The following is a 12,668-nucleotide window of genomic DNA, read 5'->3' as shown; positions in this document are numbered from 1 at the left end:
AATGACCCTGTAGTATGCACAACTTTTAACTATCATTACACCGACGATGACATAATGAAATGCACTTGGTACGAAGTACTTTATGGTACTAGAGGAGTTCCGATATCTGTAATTTCAAGTTTAATTATGGATTTAACAAAATAATAAGAAAAACAGTGACTATTTTTATGTTTTATTTTTTTACTTCAACAACTGCAAACTTGGTACGGAAAATCAGTCATAAAAAATTCAATTAAGTTATGTAACAAAACTGTTTGCGTAAAAATATTGAGGACAAGTTTGCATACAGATGAATACTTGAAACTTATAAATTATGACTAAATATTACGGATGCAGAGTAGCCATTAACTCAGCAAACTAGTTCACTGCAGGTGTATAATGCTCCATATAAAAGTACAAGATCCTGCTACAAAAATGTAACTGCATAGAGTACAAAATTACACACTTACGACTGTATATCACTGTGAGTATAAAAATGAGAAGTTTGTCTACGGCTTTTGTAGTAAAAATATATTACACGGCACAACACTGTGGAGAAACGTAAAAAAATGGAAAATGTCAATATCCCAATCACTGTTTGTCTTCCTGCTGGTAGGAACACCATTCACCACTATTCAAATCTTCAGTCTCTCTATACACTATCCACGCACTTACAGCTCATCGTGATCCTCCACATCCTGAAACAAGACTCTCATGAGTATACAGTATGGGCGTTTGTGCACTATCTGGAATTTCACTGTCCAGCAGTCCAGTTTTGAAAAATGAAAGCGACTACGACAGTTTAGCGTGATCGAATTTACGCGCAACGTGTTCATGCACCGATCCGAAGAAAGATGGACAAAAGCACAAGCCAATCATCATTTTAAAACGCTAACTGACGTGGCGGACGGTAAAATTCCGTGTAATTTCGCGTAGTGCACAAACGCCCTGCACTATGCGAAATTACACGGAAATGCAAAACAGCTTAATGAAATAACCTTAAAGAAAAAGAAAAAAAAAATTTTTGGTTTTGTGATCCATTTCTAGGTAATTTTTTTAAACTTTTTCATGTCAGGTAGGTAGGAAGGCAATAATAATAAAGTATTTTCATACATATTTTTTTGGCATAAACTTTTTAGTTAATGAATCACGTTTCATTGGTTTACTGCCAATAAAAATCTATCATTTCTGTATTCAAAGTTATTGATATTTACAGTAAGAAAAACATTGAAAATATAAAAAAACAATGAGTAGTGGATATTTGAAGGCAGTGTAGTCTAAAAAAAATACTTACATCAGATGATGATGGTAAATTGTTGAATTCATCACTTTCATCATCCAGATCTTCATCATCTGATGCCTGAGAGTCTCCGCTGTCCTTTTCTGCCGCTTTCTCCGCTGCATCTTGTTCATCCTTCATTTTTTTCTCTCCTTCCTATGAAAATGACATTGATTTATAACATAAGGTGAAAAACACATCTTTAATATTTATTGAATTTATAATAGGTGAAAAATTAGCAAGCGATACAAGTTTTGCGGCCGAAAATCAGTCCTTACCTTTAGGAACTTTTTTAACTTCTCCCAGTTTTGTTCTATGTTTTAATAGAACATAATTTGATAAACATTTCAGGAATGTTAAAAAGTTTGAATAAAGATAAAATTAAGAAGGTTCATTTAACTTGGAAATGAACATAACGGGATTTAATTTTGTGAAAAAAAATATCTGTAGAAGGTATATTTAAAAATTGGACTAGACATTTTCAAGAAATTCTTTCCAAAAAATATAATTCCTAGATTTGTAAAAATTTATTATGAAAAATTTAAATGTCAAGACTTGATAAGAGGAAAATTAACAAACCTGTGTAGTTTTGATCGTGTCTCCTACTTTCTTGGCTGTTTCCACATCGTCAGTGATAAGGAAGTTATCGAAGATTGTTCCGGCCTTGACCTGCCAGAGGTCCAGGCCCAGGGTGCCGATGTCTTTCCTGAGGTACAGCTTGTCATCTGGTTTGTACTCCGGATTGTCAATCTCGGGATGAACCCACACTCCCTTGTATGCGGGATTGTCAATCTGCAATATCGTACATACTCAGTTTAAATTGTCATCAGACTCATTCTTCTCAGACATTCACTGTTTGTTATTTTAGCAGTCTTGTATGATCATATTATGACATTTCATTTAAAATATCTTTGATATCACTTTTAAGGGGATATTATTCATATTTGAAGGGTTTAGGGGAAGACAGTACCAAGTTTTGATCAAACTTAACCTGAGATTACTGTATTTGTAGAAATAAAAAAATTAAGGATTGTTTAAAGTGTTCGGCTCACCTGTTTGGGTGCCCACTGCCCCTTGTACTCGGGGTTGTCGATCATGGGCGGCTCCCATTCACCGTCCATCTCGTCATCCCAGTCCTCGGGCTTGGTGGCGTCAGGGTCGGGGATGTGCTCAGGCTTCTCCCAGTCCTCGGGCTCCGTGTCTGTTGGGTCCGGGATGGTGGCACGCTCGTCCCAGTCTTCTGGCTTCTTTGCCTCAGGATCCTGAAGACAACATTCAATTAGTCCCTTATCAACCATTTAATTCAAGAGGATCTTAAAATTTACGATGTTGTTATCAGAAACACCATACAAATAAATAAATATATACAGTCAAACTCGGTTATAAAGAGAAAGATGGAACCGACTGAATTTGCTCGTTATAACCATTACTTGTTATACCCGAGGATAGGTTTTTTTATAATAATACCCATCACACAAAGTATCTGGAATAGTCACGTAACACAATAAGTCGCAGATAAAACAAAATTCACACAATTCAACGGTTAAATGACACATGTCATATTTTTCTGTCAATCCACTTTTCTTATAAAATTTGGAATATCCTGCGCATCTTTATGTACGAAACCATTAAAGTAAATCAAATTCACACGATCACAGTTCCCAATTTTTTCGGGTCCCTGATGTTCTTTTTAAATGCAATGTCGACACTGTGAATGCTTTTTACACACCATTTTTCACGCCATGTTCTATTTCGCAAATATTTTCCACCTTTTCACTAATTGAGGGACATTTTCTTTTATTGGTATCCATGTTTATAATTTGATGGTTTGTTTTTAACTCTAGAATTCATCTAACATAACTCACCTCATAATGTTTATTATGCATTCTCCATAGTAAGCATAAATCATATAAAATATGGAACTATTGTAAAAATCCCCGAAACAGGCACGACATTCATAAACTAAAAAAATTGTTTATTGTAAAGGGTGCTGAGTCGCCATCACCGGTAGGAACCTACTGACTTCACAAAGCTTAGAATGTATAACACGCGATTTCAACCATATCCGGGATACTTTTTCAATGTTGTCGGCAAAAACACTAATTAGGTACTTAGAATCTTAACTATTGTCATAAACTTAATCCGATCTCGGCAGCTTCAATCTAGTTAATCTAGTTAACACACATTTCCTAATCATATCCAAGATCTTGCTACATCCGTGTTCGTAATAACCGAATTCGACTTCGATGTTTTTGCAATAATTTAAAAAAAGATGTTTTATAATTCATTATCATAGTCCAATGTACAGAACAGTATTGTAGTGAAACATTGCTGGCGTCATAACTATGTGAAATAACCTAATGGATGAAATGAAGTGGGGAAATTGCATTGAAAAAAATCTTCAGAAACTTGAAAATTGAGTTAGATGGCTATTTTTTGTTATGTTTCCTCAATACATTAAAATAAGATAAATGAATACACAATTGAAAAAGATGGTTATAATGAGAATGAGTCCTACCTTGATTTTCTTAGGAGCGAGGAAATCCCAATCGGCTTCCAGAGTTCCAGATTCCACCTTTTCGTTGTCGATGAGCACTTCATAGCTATTATCTGGCTTCACGATAAGAGTGTACAGATGTGTGTAGACATCGTCCTTGCAGCGGATGTCCTTGTTGATGAGCAGGTTCTTTCCTTTGTAGCTGAAGATGACGTGCACCTTTTTGGTGCCCGGCCCGCAGATGTCCGGCCCGAACATGATCTCGTAGGGGGACTCTCCGTGCATGTCCTTCTGGTCTAGTTTGTGGTTGAACACCTTCACGTAGCCGCCTCCGCAGTCGATGTCCTGCTCGTGCTTCACGGAGAACTGAACCACCAGGGTTTTGCCCTCGTTGGAGAACGAGTCGAACTTACGGGATAGGGCATAAAAGCGCGCATCTTGAGAAGTCTTCAAACCTGTCAACCGCACAAGACGTGAGAGAATCTAATATGAAAACATCTATATGACGATGCGCAAGCTTTCAATATAATTATTTTACGCAAATTCAGATACTCAAAATGTAAAAGCTTACCTTTATCGGATTCCTCGTCATTGTAGAATTTACCAGCGGTCAAAACGAATTTTCCAAACTCTTTGCCGGGGTGTTCGCTATATACCCAATTATCTTCCCACGAATCTGAAGACAAATAAAGACGTAAATAATATTTCCCGGCGAAAGTAATATCGATCAATGGGAGGCGTTTGCCGGTTTATACAAGTAAAATATTTAAAATAATAATAATAAAAAACCTAATATTTTGAGAGCACAAAAATAAACTTATTCAACTTACCATCCAAGAAATTTTCTTCGAAATATATTTCAGAATTGACGGCACAAAATGCCAGTAATGTGACAAACGAGAAAATTAGACTATTCATTTTGATACGCAACGCCCGCACCGGAAGACAGACAAGCCACGAATAATTTTGTCGGCGACGATGTGACAATTGTTATCGTATCAACTTTCACGACATCCGTCAAATATCTTCGTCTACTCGCACATACAATATACATGAGATAGATAGCTAAACGTAAGTATTTATCAAAATAACGTTTTGGAAAGGTACGTAATATTACACTTACGTTTCTGACTTAGAGAGCGGAATGATCCGCAAAAGAAAGAGATACCAATAATAAAATCAGTCTGATTTTCAATAGACTCCCAAAGACAGATGGAGAAATTCTATTGGATAATATTGGACGAATCAGACTTCTACACCACACAAGGCAGAATATTTTGTGCGAAACGTCATCTCTCGGCGGTCGAATCGTATTCGTCCGCGTTCCTTGGTTTTCTAGGCATGGTGGATAGAAATTAAGTACCTACTTCTAACAGGAAATGTACGAATTATAATAGATTTGGGTGATGCTGTACTAACATGGGATAAGATTAATTATTATTTTCTTTTGCGAAGGTTTTTTAAAAAATTTTCTTATGTAACTTCAAAAATCATGAAACGCGCCAAAATTAAAACCTATAAAATTTTGGCTGGTTATTTAAAAATACACTCACTGGGTTTTAAAAAAAAAACTATAGTTGCCATTTGAATATTTTATAGGTAATACATAAAAAATAACCTTGCTGCCTTTGTACAAAGTTGGAAGGAAAGTATGAAAATACAGAGAAAATGATTGTAAATGCGGAGTAAGTGGATAATGAGTAGGCTTACCAAATTATGAAGCTCTAAACCGGGACAGGTAGGGAAAAAAAACAAATACAGTGGAACATCGTATAACGAGTATAATTTGTTCTAGCATCTTACTCGCGAAATACTTAAGTGAAACATTTTTTCCCATAGAAATCAATGTAAAATACGATGTGTTCGATGCCGAAAAAACACTATTTTGTTTTATGTATTTTTTTATTAACCTGTATTTATATAAAATTACTTATTAATTGTTATGGAGTGTAACAACTTCGAAAAAAAAAATTGTGACAAATAATAAATTCTTTTTAAATATGAAACTATCTGAAGACATTTGTTTTTGCCGACGCTTCAAAACTTGGTGTAAATGTGTCACAGCAATTGCAATCAATTGCTAATAATTAAAAATTCAATCATTGAATAAATTTGTAGCGTAAATAGCCACGCCCTTACTGGGGTGATGCTTCTGCATGTATGATGCAACAGTTTCCCATGCTTTCAGCACTTCTCTTATTGTGCTATAAAATTGTTGCTCTGCTACTTTCACCTCCTCCAATAACAAGCTCTCCTCCATAATTTCTTGCTGTGAATCACGATGCGACTCCTTACTCTCCGGTGGTCAGCTTGACTATGCTCTTCAATATCGTTGTTATCAACCCCGAGTCCCGGCTCACAAGTGAATTTCGTGAAAAAGAGACTCGTCCTTTCTCTGTAACTCGTTATGCAAAATACCGCATGGTAAGGGAGCAACTATTTCAGTTTTTTTTTGTTCATTATGATAGGTTCCGTTGTAAATCTAATATCTGTAAATCCAAAAGTTGTTTATTTAAAGTTAAGAAATTAGTTATTGTGCAAGTGTACTTTTCGCTGAAGTGAATTGTTTTTAATATTGTCTTTTTTTTACGTTACAGAGTGTATAAAGTGATCACATATGCCAATCAATTATAGCCCTGAATCCCTGTAAATATCTAGACCTATATTCTCTTATTAATACTTCTTTACCTCTGTTGAGAAATCTATAGTATAAAAATATTATGGTGCACATTTGTGATTTAAAAACACTTATTAAAACAAAAAAGTTCAATGTAATTATTCTTTTATTCAGTAAAATGTTCACTGAAATCATAATTGTCATCGTCTTCATTTTGGTCCATAATGTTAACAGCCTCCAATACGCCTACTAAATTATTGGTTTTCTTTTCCAATCGTGTTTTGTTCTTCCTCTGCTTCTTAAGCTCTTGTTTTTTGCGTTTAAGGAGTTGAGTATTTCCTTCCAACTCCATTTCAGGATCCTGCTTCCGTTTTCTAGAGTCCACAACTTTGATTTTTCCTCCTTTCTTGGATGATGCGATGTTGACAGATGAGGATATGAGAGGGTTGATAACTTCTCCATCCACCTGCATGTCCTCATTTGCTGCCTGGGCGATAACTGGACCCGTACTCTCCTATAAATAATATAGTATATTATGAGCTTTGAAAGTACCAGATTTTTCTTAAATATTTTTAGCAAACAGGGTGAGGATAAAGTTATCTGTCAAAAAGATAAAAAAGTTTAGGTGATCTTTTTTGCGTTAATAAAGGGCAATATTTATCCAATCCCAAATAAAGTTTACCTGCACAGAGCAATCTTTAAGGTTATTAGTTCTTAAAGCCTCTAATGTTTCTGTTTCCATTGCCTCAAAATTTTCAATGTCAAATTCTTTGGCGAAATCTGTCACAATTTTAGAACCAATATGAATATCTTCTCCTTTCAAATCTTCCGGGGGAAGGGTAAAATATTTGATTTTTCCAATATTCCAATCTTGGATAAGTTGCCTGGCAGATGCTATCTGATCGGGAATACCACCTTTCTTGAAACGCCCCATCCGCGATGCCAACTGAGCAAAGAATTCCTAAAAACAAATGACCAGTTAAGAATGTATTTATTTATAATAAATGGAAATTCTAAGAATTTACAAATATGTAGTTCTCATATAAAATGTGAATAATAAAATGTGTACAAGCTTATGTATATAAGCGATTTATAGACGTTATATATGTTATATGCATTAGATGTATAAATTTAATTAGAGTTTATGTACATTAATAGATTATTCATTTGAAATACAATGAATTTCGGCATAATCGAAGTTCTGATCCCTACAAAGATTTTTCATACAAAACTTTTGATAATTAGAAAAAAAAAAAAAAATTTACCCCTAAATATGAGACCTAATCATTTTCTAACGTACAAGAAGCATATTACCATCCCAATAAACTTCTTCATGTATGCTGAGATATCAATAAAAATCTAGTTATGAATAAGTATGTGCTTTTTTTAAAATATATTTTTTAAAAATTGCAAATTCAAAGTATTTTACAAATTTTGGTCCATCTAATTTCACATTAACGAGCTTTTATTGTACATGTTACAATTTATTATGATGTTTATATATTATATATTAAAATCAAATACTGATTTTTAGAGTTATTTTTAACTCTAAAAATGAGTGTTTGATTTTACTATTCAATATATAAATTAAAATGAAGATCTAAAAATTAAACACCAAATCTATAAATACATTATGATGTATTAATTCAATATTGAATGACCTGTGGCGACTCAAAGGTGTGTAGATTATACAATTCCATGATTGTGTTCATGTTGGCTCTTTGTAAGATTGCTGTAGCCGGCGTAATAGGGTCCCTGAGACTGCCAACTTTCAGTGCATTTTTCAGCACAACTGCATTGTCACTCTCCTGACTATTACTTGAGAACACTATTCCCGGACTGTCCAATAACTTTATCTTGGAATCCAGTTGGATCACTTGCATTTGTCTGTGTAACAAGAAAAAACAAATATTACTATAATCATTTGGGTGTCATGTAAAAATTTATAAAGCTTTCCAAAGCGCTATTGTAATTTATCTCAATTTGAGCAACAAAACTTAACTCATTGCTTTTTCAGTAACTCCTCTAATACATAACAAGCATCTGCCGCACAACATATGTGCGACTCACATGAACAACTAGTGGTATTTATTTATATCTCAAGATTGAGAAAAGTTAAGATAACTAGACCCCATAGGATCTAAGGATTTATACTAACTTGAAACATATGTTTCATTTCGAGATAATGATAATGTGATTCAGAATGTCAGGGATAAATATTTTGCTATGTAAAAAAAATACCATCAAAATACATTAAAAAAAATTGGTTAGAAAAACTTCTTATATCTACACCTAGTAGTTTATAGATCACTTGATATAAGTAAAACACTGCATAATCTTTATTACAGGTCTAGATAAATGTGACAGCTAAAAGCACTTAAAGATCTTGCTGAGATCTTGCGTAGGTTAATCAAGGTCTTGAGTATGTACATACTTTGTAATTCCGGGTGTACTGCCAACATTACAAGCCCTCGACCTTTTGAGACTGTTGATAATGGAGCTTTTACCGACATTTGGCAAACCAACTACTCCAACAGTGATAGATGTTTTTATGCCCTTGTTTCGACAATAGTTTCCCAAAAGGGACATGATCAATTCAGCACCGACACATCCAGATCCTAAAAAAAAAATGGTAACTTAATATAACTAAAAAAGATTATTAAAAATCTGACACTAACCCATCGGCCTACCTGCCGCCAAACCTTGGCAGTAGGTATGTTTTTACATTCGCATAACAGCCGCAGTTTAAGCCACGCCCACATCTGTGGTAGTTCATATTATAAAGATACTGTAGTGTGATATCTACAAATCAGTAAAGAAAGCTTTTTCTAATGCATTATTTCTTATAATTTTTATACAAATTTATTGACGACACTTGACCAAAGATGTCCCTGTAAGGATAGAATTATCCTTTTGATTGAAATATCAACTAAAATCAGATAAAATACGTACATAATAGTTATATGTATCATATTTATTGCTAAAACAGTACAAGTTATAATTTTGTGAGATAGTTTATTTTTATAACTCGGCTTCAAACACGCGAGCCTTATTATTGCTCGGACTGATTTGTACCACAAAAAACAATCTGTAGTGCGTGGTACCTTTTTCTGCATTTAAAGATTATTTCTATGTTTGTTCTCGATTTATCAGGTGCAAAATATGTATTATCGCCTCATTGTTTGACAAACCATATCACCTCCCCTCCAGGCGGGGCAACTTTCTTACTTGGGGGGGATACATTCAATTAGTGTCTTTGTATACATGTTTTGAAAAAAAACTGATATGCGGATGGGTTAAAAAAAACTCCAATATAGATTATGAAATATAATCTATACTGCTATAGTTTAGTTGAACTGTGCTGCTATTGAGAAATGTTTTGGCTTTACAAAATTCCTGTTTCTCCATAGTAACTTTATACTAGCCGAGGTAATTTTTTTTAGCAGTATCTCTTGGGGAGTTATGGCAAACTACAAAATAAATTTTGACTAATAAAAAAATGGAACGTGCCAAGAGCCACCAGCTCTTGTATGGGCTTGGCTCTAACAGTAAATTGAGACTTACATGTTTTCTTAAGCATGGATTGTCATATATAGGTTTGCAAAGATAAATCTGCAGGTAAATTTGTTTGCCATGGACAGCAATCAAGAAATGGTTAAATTAAGGGATATCTTGATTACGTTACATTTACATAATTTTCTTATAATTTATGAGCAGCATATTGCTTTTAAATAAATATGTAACCCTTTTTATACACTTTTTAATAGTTACTAGTAGCTTCATCAACATTTTTCTGGAATCACAATCCGTTTATGTCATTATAATCATATTTCACTTCATCATTTATTTTAAACGAAGCCATTTAAACTACATAATTATAACTAACCTTTCATGAGTTTTTCATTTTTTTGCCCTTTTTTCATTTTTTTTCGCCCCAAGTTATTCTGCTGATCCTGAGTAGAAGCCTTGAATGCAACAGCGGGTATTGATTTCCTCAGAAACTTGAGCCACTGGTCCAAGTTCTCCCTCGGCACCAAGTCAGCCTTGTTCAACACCATGACTAGTTTCTTGTTTCCGGGAGAATCTCTCACCACTTGTTCCACCTGTACACAGCGGGTTCCTACAATACAGAGGATATTTAGAGGCGAGTTTAATTAATATTTTTGTTGTAACATAAAATGAGCTTTTTTATATGGTAAATTCTGTCAGATAGTCAAAATAATGCATTTGTAATATTTAATAACATAATTTTTTGTCACAGAGAAAGCACTAAACACAAAACAATAAATTTTATAATAATAAAATAACCTAGTGGGTCCCTGGCGTCAACAACTTCTAAAATGACATCAGCCTCCTGAACAACATTCTTGAATTCTTTATAATAGGCTTTTAGAGAATTTTCTTGTTTTTTATCAGCACTTAGATGACCATCTGTATCATCTATGGTCTTGAATGTTCCGAGAGACTCATGTATTTTACCCCGAACGTCAGCATTCTTCACCTGCAATAGATTTTCAATGATAAAGAACATTGTGGCGTATTATAATGACTAAACTAAGCATCGAACTATCTGCATATTCTTCTAACCAGTTCAATGTTTTCATGTGTGTAAAAAAAAGTTACTTACCAGTAGATCCATCCCTCCAGATGCTGTGGTTTCTTGTTGTTCCTCTTTTTTATTCAGGCGATCTAAAATGGCTTGTTCTTTTTTTTGCTGACGTTCTAAGATTTTTTGTTTTTTTACCAATTCCACTTCCTTCAAAATATCATCCTTAAAAGGACAAATATTAGGAATAATGACTGGCTTTTGTTTCTTTCCACTTTTGGGATTTTTTTTCGTTTCTCTCTTAACTTTTCTGTTGTGGTCTCTGACTTTTTTTTCTACTTTGTACCTTATATTTGCTTTGACGCGTTTGGATTTCTTATCTAAAATATTGAAAAAGGAATCCTTTAACAGATTAAAAAGAAACTGAGTACAAATAATATCAAGGTAAGCTCATGAAATAACAGAAAGTAGCAGCATAATTATAACCTTAAAATTAAACATGTCAATTGAAAATCAAACGAGAAGAATAACTTACTTAAACAAAACTTTGCCATTTTTAGTTACAACCTGCATACAAAATAACACTAAGAACTTCAGGACCAAGATTCCAAAAATAAGCAACCACGTGAAATATTATTTTGATTTCTGTCGGCAGGCTTTATCTTTAATCTATGGACTATTCTGGCAATAGATGATAAATGTCAAACTGAATTATTACCATATAAAAAAAACCCATGAGCTTAGACATCGTTCGAAATATACGTTTAAGATGGAAGTACCTACGCACGAATGTACTATTAAACCGAGTAAGAATAAATATTTGAATGTAACACGCATGGGAACCCGCCGGGAGGGGGGGGGGGAAGCGGGGGCAATAGCCTCCCCCCTGGATTGATTGATAATAGTCAAATGATGTTAATTTTATTTCTGTGTTCATAAAAAAAGTTGTTTTGTTACAGTGTGCCCTTTATTACTACAGTGTCATGTCTGTTCGTTCAACATACAAATAAACTACAGTAAATTAAAACTACTTTGCCCCCACCCCCTAAAAATATTTTGCCCCCCCCCTAGAAAATTTTCTCCGAACGCACATGGTAGCACGTACACGCGTAACATTAATCATACTGCTCTGTTTAATTCCCCGATATAATAAAATAAAAACACATTGAATAACAATCGTGTAAAATTATATAGGTACCCCAAAGGGTTTATAAATTGTCTCTCTTTATTACTATTATAAATTACTTAAATACTCTATACTATTAGTGTCCAGGAGTAATTTTTCCTTTTTCAGTTTTACCTGAGATATTCATTTATATTTATATAAAGAAAATGAAAGTTTTTTTTGGAATCCAGCCCATTATCTCAAAACTCCTGTTTCCAGTTAAGTCACTATTGTTTTCAGAAGGCGAAAATAAAAACACACAATACAATAATAACGATAACAAACAATGTTGACAATAAAACAATATAGTAATGAAAAAATCTTTTATTTTATTTTTATAATGTACAGTATTATTAAATTCATGCTAGTATCCGCATCAATAGCCAGATAATATAATTTAGTTATGTGTATTCTTACGAGTATATGCCATGTTATGAATGAATGTCTTGAGCTGACTATTTTCGTCGCTTCGAGTATAAATAGTAACTTGTCTAAAATATTGTCCTCGTCTTTGGGTATATTTTTTAAATACGTACTTGGATATACATTTGTATTATAATTATTTTCACTTTATAAAGAGGATCA

General features: G+C 33.7%; 2 protein-coding genes across 2 annotated transcripts; both read right to left on the bottom strand.

Moving 5' to 3' along the window:
- Nucleotides 1-156: 156 nt before the first annotated feature.
- On the bottom strand, nt 157-4,717 carry LOC148310017 (calreticulin-like). The gene is made up of 7 exons (XM_088259154.1): nt 4,586-4,717; nt 4,327-4,431; nt 3,777-4,210; nt 2,311-2,520; nt 1,838-2,050; nt 1,274-1,414; nt 157-677 (listed from the first exon to the last, which is right to left on the bottom strand). Exons 1-7 carry the CDS (start codon nt 4,671-4,673, stop codon nt 651-653), a joined length of 1,218 nt encoding a protein of 405 aa, XP_088115280.1. The 5' UTR covers nt 4,674-4,717; the 3' UTR covers nt 157-650.
- A 1,803-nt stretch (nt 4,718-6,520) lies between these two features.
- Nucleotides 6,521-11,591, bottom strand: LOC148310016 (guanine nucleotide-binding protein-like 3 homolog). Its single transcript, XM_088259153.1, has 8 exons — nt 11,454-11,591; nt 11,000-11,298; nt 10,681-10,873; nt 10,259-10,492; nt 8,807-8,990; nt 8,034-8,259; nt 7,055-7,333; nt 6,521-6,886 (listed from the first exon to the last, which is right to left on the bottom strand). The coding sequence occupies exons 1-8, from the start codon at nt 11,470-11,472 to the stop codon at nt 6,539-6,541; spliced, it is 1,782 nt and encodes a 593-aa protein (XP_088115279.1). The 5' UTR covers nt 11,473-11,591; the 3' UTR covers nt 6,521-6,538.
- Between the last annotated feature and the right edge of the window lie 1,077 nt (nt 11,592-12,668).

The sequence above is a fragment of the Brachycentrus maculatus genome, unplaced genomic scaffold (assembly GCF_059751285.1).
Source record: "Brachycentrus maculatus isolate JH-2025_06_01 unplaced genomic scaffold, ASM5975128v1 h1tg000111l, whole genome shotgun sequence".
NCBI classification, from domain to species: domain Eukaryota; kingdom Metazoa; phylum Arthropoda; class Insecta; order Trichoptera; family Brachycentridae; genus Brachycentrus; species Brachycentrus maculatus.
This window is presented reverse-complemented; position numbering and strand designations above follow the sequence as displayed.

What these genes read in the sequence shown, in the direction of transcription:
- LOC148310017 (XM_088259154.1), bottom strand. Translation starts at nt 4,673, where the DNA reads ATGAATAGTCTAATTTTCTCGTTTGTCACATTACTGGCATTTTGTGCC. An exon ending in GGCAGTGGGCACCCAAACAG is followed by an intron (nt 2,051 to 2,310) that starts GTGAGCCGAACA and finishes ACGATATTGCAG; the next exon opens with ATTGACAATCCCGCATACAA. An exon ending in ATTTACCATCATCATCTGAT is followed by an intron (nt 678 to 1,273) that starts GTAAGTATTTTT and finishes GTCTTGTTTCAG; the next exon opens with GATGTGGAGGATCACGATGA.
- LOC148310016 (XM_088259153.1), bottom strand. An exon ending in AAATGAAAAACTCATGAAAG is followed by an intron (nt 8,991 to 10,258) that starts GTTAGTTATAAT and finishes TTTTTTTTTTAG; the next exon opens with GATCTGGATGTGTCGGTGCT. An exon ending in ACACCTTTGAGTCGCCACAG is followed by an intron (nt 7,334 to 8,033) that starts GTCATTCAATAT and finishes ATTTGTTTTTAG; the next exon opens with GAATTCTTTGCTCAGTTGGC.